Source organism: Bombina bombina, chromosome 9 (assembly GCF_027579735.1).
Source record: "Bombina bombina isolate aBomBom1 chromosome 9, aBomBom1.pri, whole genome shotgun sequence".
Lineage (NCBI taxonomy): Eukaryota > Metazoa > Chordata > Amphibia > Anura > Bombinatoridae > Bombina > Bombina bombina.
In genome coordinates, this window is record NC_069507.1 from 107487722 (window position 1) to 107501148 (window position 13427).

The window sequence follows — 13427 nt, forward strand, 5'->3', positions numbered from 1 at the left end:
CATTGTCTTCAAGGTATGGAAATTAAAAACTGTTTTATAATGTTATCTTTCAGAGTAAATTAGAATATATCAGATTTGAAACAATAAGATAATAAATATATGTTCAGAGAGAGTGTGCAATTTTGAACAACTATCCAATTCACTTTCATTATCTCATGTTTCATTCATTTTTTATCCTTTGTTGAAAAGAATACATAGGTAGGCTTTGGAGCTGCTGATTGGTGGATGCACATATATGCCTTGTGTTATTGGCTCACCCGTGTGTATGGCTTTTTCTTCAACAAAGGATACCAAGGAATGAAGCAAATTAGATCATAGAAATACATTGGAAAGTTGTTTAAAATTGTAAGCTCTATCTGAACCATGAATCATGTCCCTTTAACATATTAATATAATTATTAATAAATATTAAAGGGACATTAAACTGCAATAGAATGGGTACTACTTACCAGGCTATTTTTTTTCCTTTTGTGCATGAAGCGGTCTTAAAAATGTGTTCCTTTATTTTAACCCTTGCAATTATTAGTTAGTAAATGCATGCGTGATGGGCATGTGCATCAAGCATTGAGTGAGATATTGAGGGATAGTATACACTAATTTTCATATAACTGCATGTAATAGACACTACTATCAGGGATGTCTTTAATATTGACTGGACCCTGGGCAAACATTTTTTATGCACACACACACACACACACACATATATACATACATGCATACACACACACACAAACAAATACATACACACACACACACACACATACATACATGCATACACACACACACAAACAAATACATACCCACACGCATACACATACACAAATACAAGCATACACATACATTAAATTTATATTTCAATAAAAACAACTATAAAATGAATACAATTCAAAACATTTTACCTGGATAATCTATATATGTCTGCAGAGTATATAAGCACTCGTGACATAAAGCCCATAACTCATCTTCTTTTAATGGTTTCCCATATTGGATTAAAAGATGTTTCAGAGAAATCCACTGAAAGGGAAAAAACAAGCAGCATTATAATGATATAATGACATGATAGACATGATAAATATTCTGTATTCCTTTAAGGACATCTATAAAATGAAACAACTAAACCAGTGTTTGACAAACCCTGGAACCTGGAAGCCACTGGGTTATTCTCTTTATATATATATATATATATATATATATATATAAATACAACTGTCTGGCTCCTTAAAATATGTCTGGCTCCTAAATATTCTTACTGGCTCCTAATGTTTATACTAGACATGTGCATGGCGAAAAAATTTGGTTCGGATCGATTCAGATTTTTTCTAATTTCGGTTCGGAGCGATTCGAATTCGGAAAAATTTGAATCAATTCGGTTTGGATTTGTTTCGGATTCATTCGGATTTGAATAAATTCGGTTCGGATTTGTTTCGGATTCATTCGGATTTGTTTCGGATTCATTCGGATTCGGTTCGGAAATTCGGAATTTCGGTAAGTGTTAGGTGGGATTAGACTAGTATTATGTACTGTACATTAGGTGTAACCCATAGCAGAGTGATATACTGTACAATACTAGTGTAATCCATGGCCATCCGAATCTACCGAATAAATCCGAAGTTATTCGGATTTATTCGGTAGATTCTGCACTATTTTATTTCGGAGATTCGGTTCGATCCGAATCTCCGAATTTTCTGAATTTTCCGATTTTCCGAATCGAACCGAACCGAACCGCACATGTCTAGTTTATACTGATTTGTCAAACACTGGACTAAACCATTACATAAATCAACTAAGTTAAAGGGACAGTCTAAACTAGATAGATAATCCCTTTATTAGCCATTGGCTAGTTTTGTATAACCAACACAGTTATATTTATACACTTTTTATCTCTGTAATTATCTTGTATCTAAGCCTCTGCAAACTGCCCCCTTATTTCAGTTCTTTTGACAAACTTGCATGTTAGCTAATCAGTGCTGACTCCTAAGTAACTCCACCTGTGTGAGCACAATGTTATCTAATATGACACACATGAACTAACGCCCCCTAGTGGTGAAAAACTGTCAAAATGCATCCAGATAAAAGGCGGCCTTCAAGGTCTAAGAAATTATTTTGCTGGGGTGTTCTTTGCCTCCTCCTCGTGGCCAGGAGTTGAATTCCCACAAGTAATTAGAATGAATTTATGTATTCTCCATACCATTGGAAAGAAATTAGCATATGAACTTCCTAGGTTTAGCTTTCAACTAAGAATACCAAGAGAACAAAGCAAAATTGATGATAAAAGTAAATTGGAAAGTTGTTTAAAAATTACATACCCTATCGGAATTATAAAAGTTTATTTTGGACTAGAGTGTCCCTTTAAAGTTCAAATTGAAAGCTTCTGCTAACTCATATATCATTGTCCAAGTCAATGTCATTGAAAGGTCATAAATGAAGTCTCTTCGCATTTAAAACATGATAACGGCTAATGAAACAAATAATACCAAACAAAGCAAATGAGGGTTTCATTCTGACATTCAGTCATCACCTTTAAATGGACAAAAAACACCTTGAATTTGTAATAAAAATGAGTAGTAAAAACACCTTGAAGTCAGTGTTCCCTCTGAGGCCAGTTTTGTGAGGGCTCAGCAGTGTAACAGTTAATTAGAGCAATTAGCAAACACTACACAATGCAGACTGCATTGCTTTGAAAACATCATTACATTTAGCATTTATTTAGTGTTTAATGTCCCTTTAGTCATAATTGTTAAATCACTTAAAGGGACAGTTTACTCAAAAAAATCTTCCCTTTAATGTGTTCCCAATGATCTCCTTTACCTGCTGGAGTGTATTAAATTGTTTACAAGCATTTCCATTACCCTGATATTGGAATTTGAAATAGTTGATTTAGCCTGCGGTATGCCCACCCATCATGAAAGTTTTTGGCCTTAAGGCCAAGCTATGTTTACACAGCCAGTAGAAGAAATTACACTCCCAGTGGGTTATAGAAGAGATAAGGTAATACAATGTTAATTTTCCATTGTTCTCTCCAAGTATTGGTGATTGGTTTATGGACAGATATAAGATAAAGAAGCAGGTATATGTACACAATGTGATAAAGCAATGAGATCTGATTATACCTACAAGCTCAACCCATTCTATTAGGTTGTGGCTTCAAAACACAAAATCAGCTAATTCATATACACAAATAAGCCTTAAAAAAGCAAATCTCATACATTTTATACTCTGCATCTGGTAAAAGAAGTAATTGGAAACACATTAAGGGAACACACAATTTTACAGTATACTGCAGGCCCGGACTGGCCATAGGGCATACCGGACATATGCCCGGTGGGCCGCCCTGAGTGCTGGGCCGCCCTGAGTGCTGTGCCTAGCTTCTGTCTTAGGTTTGTTTGCCCCAAAATTTTATTGTGACTCTGTGCGTGTGCAACATAATATACAGTGCGGCGTGCCAGTGCCGCAGCTGCTCACTGTCTGAGACTGACTCTGAGTACTCTACTGAGCTCAGCCCTAACACACAGACACGGCCGCACTAGTGTAATGTTGCCTGCCGCCGCTGGGGGCCCAAATCTGACTGCGCTGCGGCCGCACACTGACTACCGGTCTTTCTGTCTGAGGTCATGAGTCTGACAGTGTGAGGTGGAGCTGCTGCACTCTGCAGTGTTAATGGCGCGAAACACTTTACAGCTGCGCAGGCCAGGCAGCACAGCCGCAGCTAGGTCTTGTCTCTCCATCCTTGGCAATGGCATGTTGCGGTCAGACATTTGCTGTAGTGGCGTAACGGCATTCCTCTTGATGTTCCTGGCTCCGTCCTGATGTTTATGGGGAAGGGGATAGGAGTACCAGCATATGCCATACCTGTATGTAGCCCTAGTAGAAAAGTCTGATAAGAAGCTGACATCGATCTGCGATCTCATGTATGTACTGTTACAGTTTAATGTGCATCTCAACAACTTTTTAATGTGCATCTCAACGACTTTATGTTTTTGTCTACTAGAAGTAATCCTGTACTTGAGAGGTTGTACTTTATTTGGAGTGGACGGCCCGGGTAGTTGGGAGCAGCACTGTGTGCTATGACCTGTTTGTCTTAGGTGCTGTTATAGTTAAACTTATGGGGTAAACTAGGGGTGGTGATAGTAAGGGATTTATATGCTGTGGCAGCCAGGTCACAATTAGTATTTTGTCATGGGGAGGTATGGGGTACAGGGTGTTAGAATAGATCAGTTAAATAAATATGGTGACTATGGGATAAGAGGCTAAGGCAATTGGAGGATCAAGGGGTTAAAGGCATGTGTAATAAGGGGAGGTTGTATTTTGGTTTACTTGAGTGGTGTAGGGGTTAATTTCAGTTCATGGGCTCTGGTGTTTGGTTAATGTGTTAGTGCTATTTACTGCTATTATCAATTTTACTTTGTTCCTTTGGTATCATTTTTTTGAAAAGCAGGTAGGAAGGTCAAACAGGATAATTCTAATTATTTATTAATTAATTTATTTTTAAATCTATTCATGCACCATTTTGTAACTGTAACTGAAATTAATATAATTTGTATTACTATATAAGTATCACTATAAATATAAATTTAAATATTTCCTCTCACAAGTATCTTCACAGAATGTAATCTATATGGCACACATGAACTAACACCCTCTAGCTGTGAACAACTGTCAAATGCATTCAGATAAGAGGTAGCCTTCAAGGTCTTAGATATTAGCATATGATCCTATCCAGGTTTAATTTTCAACTAAGAATACTAAGAGAACAAAGCAAATTTGATGATAAATGTAAATTGTAAAATTACATGCCCTATCCGAATCATGAAAGTTTATTTTTTACTAGACTGTCCCTTTAAATAAGAAATGGTGGGGGGGCGGAGCCTTGAGAGGCACTGGAATGGTCGCATAAGTGCCGAGCTCCGGGCAGATAATATGGATTAAAGGCGAATATGGCTTAATAGTAGCTGTTACAAAGGGCTGAAAGTATTATGAGACTGACCGGACCATCAGTGTGCCTTTCAAAGTAAAACAGCACGACAGATCAGTCGACAAGGAGGACAGGCTTGCAGAGCGCTAAAGAGCCGCAGGCCGGCGGCCATATTTGAAAAAATCCCACGTGGCAGGACTGAAAGGTCTCCTCTCCTGGGAGATGGGCATCGGAGTGTGCGGTCACTCAAACAGCTCCGTAGATGACACCGGAGCATGCAAGTGAGGAGTAAGATACATTTAAAGGGAGACTGCATGAGGCTAGAAGGAGATTGACGACGGAGCACGGGACAACCGGAGCCTCTCACATAAAAATTGGGGAGAAAGAAGCAGGTATGCTGAGCGGCTAAAAGATAGCTATGCAACATATTTATCACCCACAGACTCTCCCTAAACCTGCTTGAAGGGTCATGATGTGCCATAGTGTAAAAGCGTCATAATAGTTATTGTTAGCACGCAACATACAGAGATAAATATAAAGTTTGCAGAAGACATATAAGTAAAGGGACCTGGCAGACACACAAGACGAGAAAAGTCAGTCCACACAGCAGAATAGTTTTTAATGGTGGATACCCAGAATTCTGAGTGATCAGTGGGAGACAGTTTGCAAGCAAGGCAGAAAACAATTAAGTGTCACCATATTGCGTTCATAACGGCTGAGACTGAGAAGAGGCCTAAACACATAGATGAAAGATTACATCATGGCAGCTAGACGGAACATAAAGGCGACACCTGTGAGCAAACAAACATCAGCCTCAATGTTCTTTAAATCCTCAAGGGGTGAAAAATCCCCAGAACAGCATTCTCCACAGTCAGATGAGGAGAGAGACCCAGTTACCAGACAACAAACTGAGGCAGATAATCAAGCACCAATAACAAAAGCTGATCTTGAACATCTAATGTCAAAGCAAGACATTTCCACTAATTTTGAGAAATTGTTAGATAAAATGGAAACCCTGCAGAATACTGTAACTAACAGCCTTGCGGAGCTTAAGCAGGAAATAGGAGATTTAGGCTCCAGAGTGGATTCGCTTTAAGAAAGTGGTGATGCATTGTCAGAGGGCCTGAATGATGTTACATCTCAAGTGTCTTTGCAGGAGCAAGAAATTGAAAACATTCATGATAAGCTAGAAGACCTTGAGAACCGCAGCCGACGCTGTAACATACGCCTGAAGGGCGTCCCCGAATCTGTGGTCCCTAAAGATCTCAACACATATCTACTCAACTTATTTCAGGGTATCACTGGTGCTGGAGGAGAGGAAAAATTTCAGATGGAGAGGGCCCACAGGGCTCTTAGGCCAAAGCCTAAAGGAGAAGAACCGCCAAGGGACATTATTGTTCGGATGCTCAGATATCAAGAGAAAGAGGAAATCTTGGCTGCAGCCCGCAGAAACCCCACATATAAGCACCAGGGAAACATCATACAATTTTTTCAGGACTTATGTTTGAGGACACTACAGAGGAGGGGGGCCCTCAGGCCTCTCACATCTATGTTGAGAAAGAATCAAATCCCATACAGATGGGGATTCCCGTTTGCCCTCCATATCTCATGGGAAAATAAGATATTCTCCATCAAGGATCCGGAGGAGATACCGGAGACATGCCAAAGATTGAAGCTAGATCCTCCGACCCTTCAACCACAGAGGTCTACTACTGGAAGCGATTTCCAGAATAAGCAGCCGTTTCAGAAGAAATGGACTAAAGTCCCGGAAAAGAAAAGAAAAACGTGAAGACAAGGGAGCGACATCATATCGGTAATGTTGTGACGAGTTTTGCAGAGCTCGCAGTAAGGACTAAGGATCAATGGTTCCTTTTTCCTGTGGACATTGACTATGCACACCCAATGATTCGTCGGACAGATGAGTATAATATTTAGACGTTTGAATGTTTTTTCACTGTTGCAGGTTATGGCTTGACAAGGCCTTGGGGCCTTCTATTACAGAGGTGGACCTAAACAAGTGGCGAAAGACCTAGTTCACCGGGAGACTTATCTATTTGTACACCAAATTGGGTAACCACCCGGAACTATCTAACAAAACTTTGAAGGGTCCATCTCTCCCCCTGTCGGGGGGCCCGAAACAGGATAAAAATCCATGAACACTACACAGAAACAGAAACAGCTATTAGATTTATAGTTTTAATGATTAAAAAGCCAATGACATGGTTTAAGACAGAAGAGGAAGTTTTGTAACTGCCCTTTTAGTTAAGATGCTTTGTTGGTCAGCTATGACTGAAATTGTTATTGTTCATATTCAAGGTTATTGTTTGTTATTGTTATTTTTATTTACTCATTTTTTTACTCAGGTGGTGCCGTTCAATGGTAAGGTCCGGGTTCATAGGACTCAGAGAAAGGTATGGTGGCTAGAGGGGACATGGGGCTCCAAGTTAAAAAGGTACGCTCATAAGACAGGCCGACTTTCCAGACAAAGAGAGATTAGGGGATTGGAGGAAAAGAGGAGAACTACGTTTAGATGACAAATAGCTTAATCTTAATTTCTCACAATGCAAGGGGTCTTAATACAGATATAAAGCGCAGAACAGCTATGTCGCAATATCTGAAATTAAAGGCTAAAATAATATTCTTACAGGAGACACATTTCACAGAGTCGGCCATCCCAAGATATTGGTCAAATTATTTTCCACACCACTTTCACTCTACAACTGACTCCAAAAAAAGAGGGGTATCTATATTGATACATAGATCTTTAGACTTTATAGTGGATAAAGTATGCAAGGATAAGGAAGGTAGATTTGTGATAGTTCAGGGCACGATGCAAGATACAAAAATAACGCTTTGTAATATATATGCTCCAAATGAAACTCAAAACGCCTTCTTTTCTCAATTGTCACAAAGACTCACACAGTGGTCACAAGATAGAATAATTCTGGCGGGTGACTTTAATGTTAATATGGCTCCTCTAGGGGGATCAGACAGCGGGAAATTGACAAGCAAACAACACAGAACTAACAGCATAATAAAGTCTATTAAAACCTCACTGACAGAACATAATTTGGTGGATTCGTGGGAGGCAGTGGGCAACTCAGGACATGATTATACTTACTACTCTCCAGCGCACAAAACTTATACCACTCTTGACTATATATACGTGAGCCAGATCCTCACTCCTAATTTAGTTAACTCAGGTACCCAGGCATGTGCCTGGTCAGACCACTCACTAGTATACTTGGAACTCTTGGGGCTCTTAGACTTTTCCAGGCAAAGATCTTGGACATATAACCCAACATTATTAAGGGACCCCGGGGTTCATGGGAGAATTCAAAAAGCACTGAGGGAGTACTGGGATATAAATGAAAACTCAGTCAGGAACCCGTTAGTAAGCTGGGCTGCTCATAAACCTTTCCTGAGAGGACTTCTTATTAAGGAGAAGTCGATCAAAAACAAACAGTCAGTTAAATTAATAAACACACTTCAGGGGGAGGTGGAACAACTGGAAAGGGAACACCAACGTACTCTATCTGACAGGACATATAGAACACTGACCGCTAAACGGAGGGAATTGGCCAAAATTCAAAACGACGCATCTATAAGAGCGGCCTTAAGGCTGAAAGCCCAGTACTTTGTGTTTGCCAACAAACCGGACAGATATCTAGCACATAAATTAAGAGAACGGAACAAGTTCTTCTCTATACCTAAATTATTCCAGGATAACGGGGTACTGACCTCGAATCCACAGGAAATATCAGATAGCTTTGCTCGGTATTACGAGAACCTTTATGACGGGAAGAAAGTGGCCCCAGGGAATATAGCACAACAGACAACTAGATTCTTAGACAAGGCAGGACTAAAAGTGATAGAGGACAGTGACCTTAAGAGTCTCAATGCGAAAATCACGAGTGCAGAAGTCTTAGGGGTGATTAGAGATCTAAAAGTGGGGAAGGCGGCAGGACCAGACGGACTGACAGGGGAATACTATAAACTCTTTAAAAAAGAACTACTACCTCATTTAGTCAGTTTTTGTAATGGGATTATGGATGGGTGGACGTTACCACAAGAGTTGCTGCAAGCAAAGATTATAGTGATACCAAAAAACGGGAAAAATGCAAAATACTGCCATAACTACAGACCGATATCTTTGATAAATCATGATATCAAAATATTCGCAAAAATTATGGCAAACAGACTAAAGGTGATCTTACCCTCGCTGATCCATCAAGATCAGGTGGGGTTCGTTATGGGGAGGGAGGCCCCGGATAATGTAAGGAGAGTGGTGACCCTAACAGACTACTTGATGGCGTCTAAGAAACCAGCTCTACTACTGTCGCTAGACGCAGAAAAAGCGTTCGACAGGGTAGACTGGGATTTTATGTTTCGAGTGTTACATACCATGGGTTTCAAAGGAGAGTTTATACAGGCACTTAGAGGCATCTACTCTAAACCGACGGCGATGGTGGGGGCGGCGGGATACCTGTCGAGACCAATAGATATTTTGAATGGAACCCGTCAGGGGTGCCCGTTGTCGCCATTATTGTTCGCAATATGTATAGAGCCACTGGCTTCGTACATCAGGAACGAGGAAAATATCTCAGGGGTGCAATTAGCCTCCTCTGAATATAAACTAATGTTGTTTGCGGACGACGTTCTGCTGACACTTACTAAGCCACTGTATTCCCTACCTAATCTGTATAGAGTATTGGAAGAGTTCTCAAATATTTCAGGGTACAAGATAAACCGAGACAAATGCGAGGCTTTGCTGATTTGTCTACCCCCCCACACTAAGAAGGCTGTGGAGCTGAACTTTGCTATTACCTGGGCAAAAACTAACATAACATATTTAGGGGTTAAGTTGAACGGAAAGATTGAGGATCTATATAGGTTAAATTATATACCTATCTATAAAGCTATTAAAAAGGATTTGGGAAGGTGGAAAAAGGGTTACTTTTCGTGGTATGGGAGGCTCATGTCCATCAAGATGAATGTCCTGCCTAGGCTAATGTACCTTTTTAGAGCCCTACCTATCAAAATCCCAGTATCGGAACTAAGAGGCTTACAGGAAGATCTGTTGAGATTTCTGAGAGGAGATGGGAAGGCAAGAATAGCCTCTCAACTGTTGAAACAACATAGGCAGGTAGGGGGAGTGGGAGCCCCTAACTTAGTGGAATATTATCAGGCCTCCAGATTGGCACAGATGGTGGTATTGGGCAAATCTAATAATGACTTAATTTGGCCAAGGATCGAGGCGGAATTGGTAGGTTGTAATAGCTCAGCAGATATTTTATGGGACCCGGAGATACATAAAATGTCGAGGGGGTACAAATCCTCAGTTACTTTGGACTCAGTCAAATTGTGGAATAAGATTACGAAGGAATTAAAATTATGTAGGACAGAATCTCTAATTATGCCAATTAAATTCTTATTGCCCTCAGAATTGAGAAAAGTAGTGAGCAAGTGGGAAAATAAGGGCCTGTATAGGGTGGCAGACTTTCTAAATAGCTCAGGTAAACTCACGTTTGTCCAGGCCAGAGAGAAAATAGAACCAGAACAGTTAAAGTGGTACATGTACTTGCAGATTTCCTCTGCGATATCAAAATACATGACACACAAACAGACACAACCAACAACGGGACTTGAGAGACTGATTAGAGCCCCCACTAGGGGTAAGCGACTGATTTCCCAGATCTACCTGTTAATTCAGGAGGCCAAGTATAGCACCAAGTCACCCTTACTAGAGAGATGGGAAAGAGATACATTGGAAACTTGGGAGAAGAGCGAGTGGGATGAATTGATGCTAGATGCAAGCAAGGGACTGATTAGTGCGGACATGAGGGAAAACTGCATTAAGGTTTCTTTTAGATGGTACTTGACACCTGTAAGGACAGCACACTATACCTCATCACAACAAGGCAACTGCTACAGAGGGTGCCAAGACAGGGGGACTTATAAACATATGTGGTGGGATTGCCCAGGGGTCCAGTCACTGTGGAGGAGACTCTCAGACCTGATAGGGTCTCTGTTAGACGAAAATGTAAACTTGACGATGCCACAAGCACTACTACACGACAGGGTGAGGCCATTCAATACGTCTATTAATAAGTTTATTAAAATTCTCTGTACATGCTTGAGAATTTGTGTGGCTAGGCATTGGAAGGTAGGGACACCCTCATGGCAAGAGGTAGAGGATAAAATCTCGGACACATTTAATATGTCAGAATTGGCGGCCTGGACACAGGGCCACCCTGAACAGTTTCAGAAGGTATGGTACTATTGGATATTGAGGAAAAAGTAGACGGAGTAGGCAGTGGAAGTCAGTATAGTGGTAGTCACCCAATAGGACACATGATAAGGGAACCTGATGTCGTTACATTCATATTTAGAGACTTTAATGAGTATTTTATTTAAAACATACACGAATTGTCATTCACTTCAAACTTAGAAGAATTGGCACCACCTGAGGGGGGAGGTTGGTTGGGAGGGGAGGAGGGGTTATAGGATGGGTTTAGGTAAGGTTTATGGTACAGGTATGGGGCTCACCCTACAAGGCCGATGATAAATAAAGTAAGGTGTATTTAAACAACAATGGTTTGACAAGGTCTGTAATGTATATATGGCAGACTACCTCATATGTACTAGTTATTGTACTGTTTGATTAATTTTCATGTTTATAAATTGTAAACCAATAAAAACTATTTCAACTAAATAAGAAATGGTGAGCGGGGGGGGGGGGGGAGTGGGCCTCTTTGCCCTAAAATGCCCGGGCCTCTTTTTGGTCCCAGTCTGGCCCTGGTGTACTGTCCCTTTAACTAATCAGGAATAAGTCTTTTAATAGTTTTTAGGCACTGAGGGGAAGTTCTGGCACGTGAAAAGGTTAAAGATGAAGATAATTGATGTCATACAAAATAGAAGAGCCCATTGGTTTCCCCTTAATATATTTCCAATGGCTTTCTATAGTAGCTGCAGTGTATTAAATGTATGGGAAGCTAATAATCTAGGTTTATTTTTGTATATGAAATTTTGCCTGTTGAAACCACAACCCATTAAGGACCAGAATACAAGTGGAGACCTAATTAATGCTCCCGCTCGAGCGATAACTCAGCTAGAAGTAAGCTTCAATTCAACACCACTTTAGGGAGAAAATCCAATTTAGTATGAAGGACCACCTTATCTGCATGAAAGATAATGTACGGGGAATCCCACTGTAGAGCTGAAGTTCAGAAACTCTGTGAGCAGAAAAAATAGCAACGAGAAACAAAACCTTCCAAGATACTGTAACAACTTTATATCAACAACATGCATCGGCTCAAACGCAGCCTGCTGCAAAACTCTAAGAACCAGGTTAAGACTCCAAGGTGGAGCAACAGGTTTAAACACAGGCCTGATTCTGACCAGAGCCTGAACAAAAGCTTGAACATCTGGCAACTGACTGACAAACCTTTCTCCAGGCTATGCTGAAGAAAAGATGCATTTCGTGGAATCCTCACCGACTCCAAGAAAAAACCTTTAGCTTCACACCAAAAAAGGTATTTACGCCATACCTTATGGTAAATCTTACAAGTAACAGGTTTACAAGCCTGAAGCATAGTATCAATGACTGCCTCCAAAAAAATGCATCTAGACAGGACTAGGCGTTCAATATCCAAGCAGTGAGCTTCAGAGAATCTATATTTGGATGGAGGAACGGACCCTGAATGAGAAGGTCCTTCCTCAGAGGTAACTTCCAAGGAGGAAGAGATGACATCTTCACCAGATCTGCAAACCAGATTCTGCGAGGCCAGGCAGGAGCTATTTGGATCACAGACGTTCTCTCCTGCTTGATACGAGCAATGACTTATGGAAGGAGAGCAAACGGAGGAAACAGGTAAGCAAGACTGAAATCCCAATGAACCACCAGGGCATCTATCAGGGCATCTCTTGACCTTGAACCGTACTTTGGAAGCTTGGCGTTCTGACGAAACCCCATAAGATTCAATTCCGGAACCCCCCACATCAGGGTTATCGCGGAGAACACCTCCAGATGGAGATTCCACTCCCTGGGTTAAAAAGTCTGTTTGCTCAGAAAATCCGCCTCCCAATTGTTCACTCCTGGAATGTGGATGGCAGATAGCAGACAATCGTGAGCTTCTGCCCACTGTAGAATGCGAGTCACCTCCTTCATGGCTAAGGAACTCTGAGTCCCTCCCTGATGGTTGATGTAAGCCACTGAGGTGATGTTGTCCGACTGTAATCTGATAAACGGACTAAAAATAATTGAGGCCAAGCTGTCAAAGCATTGAAGATTGCTCTCAACTCCAAGATGTTTATGGGAAAAGAGGACTCTTCCCGAGATCACAGGCCCTGAGCCTTTGAAGAAACCCAAACAGCTCCCCAGTCTGACAGGCTGGCGTCCGTAGTCACAATCACCCAGGAAGGTCTCAGGAAACAAGTTCCCCGAGATAGATATTCCTGGGAAATCCACCAAGAAAGAGAGTCTCTTGATAGGGTGTCCAGATTTATCCTCTGT

At 41.0% G+C, this 13427-nt stretch overlaps 1 protein-coding gene across 1 annotated transcript in view; it reads right to left on the reverse strand.

Annotated features, from left to right (window-relative positions):
* The window catches only part of KNDC1 (kinase non-catalytic C-lobe domain containing 1), a 266031-nt gene that overhangs the window by 200402 nt on the left and 52202 nt on the right, over window positions 1-13427 (reverse strand). Inside the window, exon 7 of the mRNA XM_053692913.1 lies at window positions 900-1014. Within this exon, the coding sequence (XP_053548888.1) occupies window positions 900-1014 (115 nt within the window). The remainder of the gene's footprint in view (window positions 1-899; window positions 1015-13427) is intronic.